At 51.7% G+C, this 9,763-nt stretch overlaps 1 protein-coding gene across 1 annotated transcript in view; it reads left to right on the top strand.

Annotated features, from left to right (window-relative positions):
• RHOT2 (ras homolog family member T2) overlaps positions 1 to 9,763 on the top strand; it is a 39,147-nt gene that overhangs the window by 26,607 nt on the left and 2,777 nt on the right. Inside the window, exons 16-17 of the mRNA XM_015419415.1 lie at positions 4,807 to 4,929; positions 6,573 to 6,775. Coding sequence (XP_015274901.1) covers positions 4,807 to 4,929; positions 6,573 to 6,775 — 326 coding nt within the window. The remainder of the gene's footprint in view (positions 1 to 4,806; positions 4,930 to 6,572; positions 6,776 to 9,763) is intronic.

Here is a 9,763-nt window from a genome sequence, read left to right as displayed (position 1 = left end):
TCCCTGATGGATTAAAGTACCCTGGTCCTGCTCCTACATTTAAGAACATAAGAACATAAGAGACGCCAATGTTGGATCAGGCCAAAGGCCCATCCAGTCCAACACTCTGTGTCACACAGTGGCCAGAAATACCAGTGCCATCAGGAGGTCCAGCAGTGGGGCCAGGACATTAGAAGCCCTCCCACTGTTGACCCCCCCCCCAAGCACCAAGAAGACAGAGCATCACTTGCCCCAGAGCCCCTAGCTATACCTTGTGGCTAATAGCCACTGATGGACCTCTGCTCCATATGCTTATCTAATTCCCTTTTGAAGCCGTCCATGCTTGTAGCACCCACCACTTCCTGTGGCAGTGAATTCCATGTGTTAATCACTCTTTGGGTGAAGAAGTACTTCCTTTTATCCGTTCTAACCCGACCGCTCTGCAGTTTCATGGAGTGCCCACGAGTTCTTGTATTGTGAGAAAGGGAGAAAAGTACCTCTTTCTTTACCTGCTCTTTCCCATGCATAATCTTATAAACCTCGATCATGTCACCCCTCAGTCGTCTTTTCTCCAAGCTAAAGAGCCCTAAGCGCTTTAACCTTTCCTCATAGGGAAAGTGTTCCAACCCTTTTATCATTCGAGTTGCCCTTTTCTGCACTTTTTCCAAAGCTATAATATCCTTTTTAAGGTGTGGTGCCCAGAACTGCACACAGTATTCCAAATGAGGTCTCACCATTGATTTATATAGGGGCATTATTATATTGGCTGATCTGTTTTCAATACCCTTCCTAATAATCCCCAGCATAGCATTGGCCTTCTTTATTGCAGTCACACACTGTCTCGACATTTTCAGTGAGTTATCCACTACAACTCCAAGATCTCTCTCTTGCTCAGTCTCTGCCAGTTCAGACCCCATCAATGTGTATTTATATTTAGGATTTTTGGCTCCAATGTGCATCACCTTGCACTTGGCCACATTGAACCCCATTTGCCATGTTGACGCCCACTCGCCCATCCTTGACAGATCCCCTTGGAGTGCCTCACAATCCTCACTGGTTTTCACCACCCTGAACAACTTTGTATCATCCGCAAATTTAGCCACTTCACTGCTTACTCCCATCTCCAAATCATTAATGAACAAGTTAAAAAGCAGTGGACCAAGTACTGATCCCTGCGGTACCCCACTGCTTACCACCCTCCACTGAGAAAATTGCCCACCTACACTCACTCTCTGTTTTCTATGAACTAGCCAGTTTTTGATCCATAAAAGGACTTGTCCTTCTATCCCATGATTTTTGAGCTTACTTAGGAGCCTTTGATGAGGAACTTTATCAAAAGCTTTCTGGAAGTCAAGGTAAATAATATCTATTGGATCCCCCTTGTCCACATGTTTGTTCACCCCCTCAAAGAACACTAACAGGTTAGTGAGACAAGATCTTCCCTTACAGAAACCGTGCTGAGTCTGCCTCAATAGGTTTTGTTCATCTATGTGCCTACTAATTCTTTCCTTAATAATGGTTTCCACCAATTTACCCGGTATCGACGTCAGACTGACTGGCCTGTAATTTCCCGGATCTCCTCTGGAACCCTTTTTAAAGATGGGAGTGACATTAGCTACCTTCCAATCCTCAGGAATGGAGGCAGATTTTAAGGAAAGATTACATATCTTTGTCAGGAGATCTACAAGTTCACATTTGAGTTCTTTCAGAACTCTCGGATGTATGCCATCTGGGCCTGGTGATTTTTCAGTTTTTAAGTTGTCTATCAGTTTTAGGACCTCCTCTCTCGTCACCTCAATCTGACTCAGGTCTTTCAACACCCCTCCTGAAATCAGTGGTTCTGGAGTGGGCAAGCACTTCTCATCTTCCACAGTGAAGACGGAGGCAAAAAATGCATTTAGCTTCTCAGCCATTTCCCTATCATCCTTCAATACTCCTTTTACCCCTTGGTCGTCCAAGTGCATGGGAGTCCGGGTATATCTACCATAAAGTACTGCTGAGGGTAACGCATCAAGCCGTGCTCTAGTAAATGCCCATCTATGGTTAGGGTTTTTTATGAGTCTAAGGTAAGATGTGGCATTTAAACTTGGTCCCAGCTTTAGCCTCTTATAATAGGAAGGCAGGGTTGCATAGTCGTTTTGTGCTTCAATATCCTTAAATCTTTGGTATATTAAGTTCTTTGCGTACTGCAACCCTCCCTCTAGCAAATTTTCAGGATCTAACCCAATTGATTTCAATTTATCTACTACTCTAAGAGCCCATTGGGGATATGGTGTTGATGACAAAAGATCAGGAATAAGTCCCACCGGATTCAGATGGGACTTAACCCAATAGTTACTCCTCTGTATCCAAATATTCAATGTAACAGTAGATAAACCTGCTTCTTGTCTTAAGCCCAAATTTGCAGTACCTTTTGGGGCGTTGAAGAGTGCTCTAAGAAATTTCGATTGTACTAACTCTAGATCTTTAAGTTTACTCTCTGCAAGTATTTGTGTTCCATATATCATTTGTGGGGAGAGTACTCCGTCTCTCTGTGTTATACCTCTGAGGATGCCAGTCAGAGTTACTGGCGAAATGTCAGGTTCTACAGTGCCAAGACCACGGCCACACAACCCGGAAACTCTACAGCAACTAATTGACCAGACTCTCTTTTGGAAGTTAGCGAAACGACGGGTTATTTGTTTGTGATCCGTTAGCAGTGCGGACCAATTACCTAAATGGCCCCCTTGGGGAGGCTGCCTTAATAAGGAACCTGCTCACTGCAGCGAAATCCGTCTTCGCAGCGGTGTAGCGGAACAGGCCACGCTCACCACCGATTCCCCCAAACGGGTCCCAAAAATAAGGACAGTCACCGCAACGACCACGCGGACCTATTTAGAACACAAATCACCTAGGGAACGAGACCCATCGATTGGGAAACGGTCGTCGTCCGAAATATATCGGCGTGACGTGTTTTTAGAAATAATTTCAGGGCCGCGGGCGGTTGTTATGCAGCGGCGTGTCATCGTTCTGAGTATTGGCACTTTAAACGTATTTGAACGCGCCCCTTTGAATGCAGATTCAGGGAAAACATGTTTCCTGCTTCAGTCTCGGGCGTCTGTCACCCGCCGGTCGTAGGTCCGACACTACCACATGTGCTCGAGTAGCCAGATAAAGGAAGGCCGACCAGATTGTGGCAGATTTTATAGCCCGGATGCTGGATTCGAGAGATTCCCCCCCCCCATGCTCCCTCTAAGCTGTGGAGTCTTGTGAGCAAAAATCCTACTTTGTGAGCTCCTGGCATTAAAGTTGTGAGCGAGCGATTGGGCTGCTGTGTAAATGAGTTTGCTCTGGAACCCTCCTTCCTGAGCTAAGACAAGAATGTGTGAGCCAGAGGCTTAAAAAGTGTGAGCTAGCTCACACTAACTCATCTTAGAGGGAACACCCCACCCCAACCCCGATACACTCTGTGGTGAAACGGGGACCCTTCCTCAGCCCTGGGAGACTGAGCCTCCATCCTGTAGCTCGCAAGCCCGTTTTGGCCTTCCCACCCTGCCTGGTGGGACTATTTCTCTCCGTTAAACGCTGCCACCACTCACTGAATTGAGTTACCACCTTCCTTGAGGGACAGTGAGACCCCTCTGACTAAATTCCGAATCAGGTACCTTGATCTTTGGGCGCCCCCTGGAGAGTTGGCAACCCCTCAGATTTAGGCCTGTTTGTGTTCCTTGGCCTCCCTTTGCCCTTGGTAACGTGCAGAGCAGAGAGGACCCTGTGGTTAAGGCACACCAGGCTTTTTAACCTCAAAAAGGAAGGTTTATTTAACTATATACATATTGGGCACAGAAAATAAACACAGGCACTTCAACACAACCGGGGCACAGAAAGTAAACAGGATAAAAACGCAATTCCTCTGTCCCTACCCACACACCCCCTCTACCCCTGTAGTGGGTTGTGGCCTCAGGCCAGGATTTGCTTTTCCCCCTCCTCGTTGTGGAGAGAAACTCCCGCCCTCCTCCTCAGGACTGGCCACCAGTACTGCCACCCTCCTGGCTCCCCACCACGGTCAGTGGTGGCCTGGACGGCCCACGGAGTCTCTGGTCACAGGAGCCCCACCTGTACTCTCCCTTGAACCTGCCGCCCAGGCTGAAGACCAGGCTGAGACTGACTCTTTTCCCCTCAGGAGCCAAAAACCTCTTTCTCCTTGGCCCCGCCCCTGGGGTGAGTCCAAGTGTAGGCAGGGAGGTACGGCAGCTCCATTGTTCCTTATGGAGTTACCCCCCCCACACACACAAGGAACTGTCAGGCTGGCATCCATTTTTAGGCCTGGCAGCCATTTCGTCCTCCTCCCCCCTGAGAAACATACAGTCTATATGAGGGAGGCCATAGTGGAATCAAAAAGGCAGCGACAGTAAGCTGTAGACCAGGGGTGTTGAACTCACTGGAAATGTGTTATTTAAAGTTTTTTAAAAATCTTTGTGTTTGCCTGTGTCCTTTATAAAATGTACATCTCCGCTACCTGCTTTATAAAATTTACATCTCCGCTACCTGGCGTTACCGATGCACATGACCCGGCCCAACAAGGTCTCATTTTGTCAGATCCGGCCCTCATAAGAAATTAGTTCGACACCCCTGCTGTAGACGGCCGGGCTACGGGTAACAATTCAGAGAATTGTGCCCAAATACATTTGCAGGTATCACTGGACAGTGAATACACCCTTGGGCATTTCTGTTGCAAGAGAAATGCTCTTATTCTCCCTTTCCCCACCTAATAAGCTTTTGGGGAATATTTAAAAAGCCGGGAAATTGCCTAGGGCAAGAGGGTGATCGCCTTCGATTTCTCCCCAGCTGCAGGAGATGGACGCAGAGGCGGAGTTCACGAAGGTATCCGACGCCTCTTGCGACGTGGCCTGCCTACTGTACGACGTGACGGACTACAAGTCTTTCAACTACTGTGCCAGTATCTATAAGGTAATCTTGTGCCCACTTTTGGCCGGCTGGGGTGTGGAGGGGGCGAGTGTCTCCCCTGGTTCGTGGCAAACCAAACCCGAGTTCCAGGTTAAACATATCGCGCAGAGGTCCATCAGTGGCTATTAGCCACGAGGTACAGATGGAACACTGTCTGGGGCAGTGATACCCTGTCCTCTGGGTGCTGGGGGGGGGGGCACAGTGGGAAGGTTTCTGGAGTTTTTGCCCCGCTGGTGGACCTCCCAATGGCCCCTGAGTTTTGGCCCCTGTGTGACACAGAGTGTTGGACTGGATGGGCCACTGGCCTGATCCAACATGGCTTCTCTTACGTTCTTATATCTGGGGCAGTGAGGCTCTGTCTTCTTGGTGCTTGGGGGGGCAAGAGTGGGAGGGCTTCTGGAGTTCTGGCCCCGCTGGTGGGCCTCCCGATGGCCCCTGAGTTTTGGCCCCTGTGTGACACAGAGTGTTGGACTGGATGGGCCACTGGCCTGATCCAACATGGCTTCTCTTACGTTCTTATATCTGGGGCAGTGAGGCTCTGTCTTCTTGGTGCTTGGGGGGGCAAGAGTGGGAGGGCTTCTGGAGTTCTGGCCCCGCTGGTGGGCCTCCCGAGGGCCCCTGAGTTTTGGCCACTGTGTGACGCAAAGTGTTGGACTGGATGGGCCACTGGCCTGATCCAACATGGCTTCTCTTATGTTCTTATGTCTGGGGCAGTGATGCTCTGTCTTCTTGGTGCTTGGAGGGCAACAGTTGGGAGGGCTTCTGGAGTTCTGGCCCCACTGGTGGGCCTCCCGATGGCCCCTGAGTTTTGGCCACTGTGTGACACAGGGTGTTGGACTGGATGGGCCATTGGCCTGATCCAATATGGCTTCTCTTATGTTCTTATGCCTGGGGCAGTGGTTGGTGAAGGGGCACAGTGGGAGGGTTTCTGGAGATTGAGGGGGGACATGATTGCTCTCTTTAAATATCTGAAAGGCTGTCATTTGGAGGAGGGCAAGGAGCTGTTCCAGTTGGCAGCAGAGGAGAGGACCCAAAGCAGCGGGTTTAAATTACATGCAGAAAGGTATTGGCTGGATATTAGGAAACACTTTTTCACGGTCAGAGTAGTTCGAAGGTGGAATCAGCTGCCTAGAGTGGTGGTGAGCTCCCCTTCACTGACAGCTTTCAAGAAGAGACTGGCTGAATATTTGTCAGAGATGCTTTAGGCTGGTCCTGCCTTGGGCAGGGGGTTGGGCTAGATGGTCTGTCTGGCCCCTTCCAACTCTATGATTCTATGAGTTCTGGCCCCTCCGGTGGACTTCCTGGTGTCCCCTGGATTTTGGCCACCGTTTGACACAGACTGTCAGATTGGATGGGCCACTGGCCTGATCCAACACAGCTTCTCTTATGTTCTTATGTCCGGGGCAGAGATGCTCTGTCTTCTTGGTCCTCGGGGGGCCACAGTGGGAGGGCTTCTGGAAGTCTGGCCCCACTGGTGGACCTCCTGATGGCAACTTATGTTCTAATGAGCTGTCCATCAGAACTGTGGGCTACGGCTGGTCCCGGAAAAGACATCAGTAGACAGGGAGTGGTTTGATCCTTGGTAATCTCGCACACAGAGGGTGCCCGTCGTAAGAAATAACCCCCCGTATCTCTTCCTTCCGCAGCAGCACTACATGGACGGCCAGATCCCTTGCGTCTTCATGGCTGCCAAGTCGGATCTCCCGCAGACGTCGCCGCTGCGGGGCCTCTCGCCGGCCGAGTTCTGCTACAAGCACCGCCTGCCGCCGCCGCTCCATTTCACCTGCAACGTCCACGGCGTGCCCAGTTCCGCCGTCTACGCCAAGCTGGCCACGGCGGCCACCTTCCCGTTAGTACCTTCCCGATTCCTCTCCCGCAAGAGGCAGTGGGCTTTGGGTGTGCCGCGCCAGGGCTGTCTGGAGATATTTTTGGTGCTCGAAATCCTTTCTCCGTAGTGGTGAAAACGTAAGAATTTGCTACAGTTTCAGGCGACCCAAAACCAGATGCCTGGAGGCAGACAATGGCATCGTCTCCCAGCCTAGTCAGGGGACAGCTCTGTGCCTGTCCCGCAGTGATCAGAAGTTGATGTCCGGAGGCAATACGAAGGGGCTCATGGCTCAATGGCAGAGCTCTTGTTTGGCATGCAGAAGGTTCCTGGTTCAATCCCCGTCTTCTCCAATTAAAGGCGTCTCACACAGTGGGGAAGAGGGTGCTCGGTCTGAGAACCCGTGTCAGCCGCTGCCAATCGGAGTGGTCTACTCTGAACTAAATAGACCAATACGTCAGCTTGGTATCGGGCAGCTTTGTGAGTTCCAGCAGTTAAGAACGTAAGCAGAGCCCTGCGGGATCAGACCAGTGAAGGTCCATCTAGTCCAGCCTCCTGTCTCACACAGCGGCCAACCAGTTCCTCTGGAGGGCCAACAAGAGGGCAGAGAGGCCGAGGCCTTCCCCTGAGAAGAACATCAGAAGAGCCCTGCTGGATCAGACCAGTCAGGGTCCATCTAGTCCAGCCTCCTGTCTCACACAGCGGCCAACCAGTTCCTCTGGAGGGCCAACAAGAGGGCAGAGAGGCCGAGGCCTTCCCCTGAGAAGAACATCAGAAGAGCCCTGCTGGATCAGACCAGTCAGGGTCCATCTAGTCCAGCCTCCTGTCTCACACAGCGGCCAACCAGTTCCTCTGGAGGGCCAACAAGAGGGCAGAGAGGCCGAGGCCTTCCCCTGAGAAGAACATCAGAAGAGCCCTGCTGGATCAGACCAGTCAGGGTCCATCTAGTCCAGCCTCCTGTCTCACACAGCGGCCAACCAGTTCCTCTGGAGGGCCAACAAGAGGGCAGAGAGGCCGAGGCCTTCCCCTGAGAAGAACATCAGAAGAGCCCTGCTGGATCAGACCAGTCAGGGTCCATCTAGTCCAGCCTCCTGTCTCACACAGCGGCCAACCAGTTCCTCTGGAGGGCCAACAAGAGGGCAGAGAGGCCGAGGCCTTCCCCTAATGTCGCCTCCTGGCTCTGGAATTCAGAGGCTTAGTGCCTCTGAATATGGAGGTTCCCCTCCGTCACCATGGCTAGTAGCCACTGATAGACCTCTTCTCCATGAATCTATCCGATCTTCTTTTAAAACTGCTTATTCCTGTGGCCATCGCTACATCCTCTGGCAGCGAATCCCAATCTTAATTTCCCTGTGTGTAAAGTAGTATTTTCTTTTGTCCGTCCTGAACCTTCTGCCCATCAGTTTGGCATGCAGCAGGTCCCTCGTTCAGTCCCCGCCTTCTCAATTAAAGGCGTCTCGCTCGGTCTGAGAACCCATGACAGCAACCGCCAATCGGAGTGGTCTGCTCTAACTAAATGGACCAATTCTTCAGCTTGGTATTGAGCAGCTTTGTGTGTTCCAGCAGTTAAGAACGTAAGCAGAGCCCTGCCGGATCAGACCAGGGGTCCATCTGGTCCAGCATCCTTTCTCAACCCAGCGGCCAACCAGTTCCTCTGGAGGGCCAACAACCGGGCATGGAGGCCAAGTGTGAGAGCCAGTTTGGTGTAGTGGCTAAGTGCGCGGACCCTAATCTGGGAGAACCGGGTTGGATTCCCCACCCCTCCCCATGCAGCTGCTGGTGTGACCTTGGGTCAGTCACAAGTTCTCTCAGAGCTGTTCTCTCAAGGGCAGTTCTGGAAAGAGCCCCACCCACCTCACAGGGTGTCTGTTGTGGTGAGGGGGAGGGAAAGGAGTTTGTCAGCCGCTCTGGGACGCCCCTGTTGTAAATGAATTTTAAAATCTTCACCCCTAGAAGGGTTCGCTGCAGCTCTGAAGCTCTCCCTGGCCAGTGCTACAGCAGGCGCCGGTCCGATAAAAGGCGGTACCCGGCCGGCCCCGCGTCTCTTCCTCTGTGGGAGTGACGCGGCCGTCGAGGCTCGGATCTAGCTGATTCCTCTGACCCGTCAAGCGCCTGCCTCCTGCCGGCTGGCATAAAGGCGAGCTCTTCCCCCGAGGAGGGTCGGAAATCCATTATTTATACTCGGCCAAAGCGAAAAGGGCAGAGGGAGAGAGAAGCGGGTCCTGAGCCTCCAGTTGAAGAGCTTTTATTTATTTATACAGCCTTTCTTTCAGTCTGCCTAATACACATAACACTGTGAAGAAGAGGCAGTGGGGGAGGGGGGCGTGCAATAGAAGGCTGGTTACGGGCGGGGCAAAAAAAAACCCCCAATGGTATTTTCGTTTCTTTTGTATAAAATCTGTTTTTACCTCCTTCCATAATATTCGGTTTCTCCTGGTCTGGGTGCATAAAACAGGGTGGGTAATAAGGGAGTGGGTGCAGAGCAGTGTTCCCTCTAAGCTGAGTCAGTGTGAGCTAGCTCACAGTTTTTTAGCCACCGGCTCACACATTTTTGCCTTCGCTCAGGGAGGATGGCTCCAGAGCAAACTAATTTATGCAGGAGCCCAATCGCTTGCTCACAACTTTAATGCCAGTCGCTCACAAAGTGGAATTTTTGCTCACAAGACTCCACAGCTTAGAGGGAACATTGGTGCAGAGATGTGCCCGTCTGAGTTTAGTTTGGCTGCCCTCCGCCAGGGTAGAGGTGGGCAAATTGTGGCCCGTGGGCCTCCTCCGGCCTTCGAACCGCGCGAACGGCTGTTTGGGAACATCAGCTGGTGGGCCGTTCTCTCAAGAACAGTTCTCAAAAGAGCTCTCTCAGCCCCACCTACCTCCCAGGGTGTCTGCTGTGGGGAGAGGAAGGGAGATTATAAGCCACTCCGAGTGAAGGGCGGGGTATAAATCCAATCTCTTCCCTCCCTTCCTTCCTTCCTTCCTTCCTTCCTTCCTTCCTTCCTTCCTTCCTTCCGGACA

The sequence above is a fragment of the Gekko japonicus genome, unplaced genomic scaffold (genome assembly GCF_001447785.1).
Source record: "Gekko japonicus isolate JY-2015 unplaced genomic scaffold, Gekko_japonicus_V1.1 scaffold513, whole genome shotgun sequence".
Lineage (NCBI taxonomy): Eukaryota > Metazoa > Chordata > Lepidosauria > Squamata > Gekkonidae > Gekko > Gekko japonicus.
The sequence above is the reverse complement of the archived record's forward strand: the minus strand, read 5'-3'. Positions and strand labels throughout refer to the sequence as shown.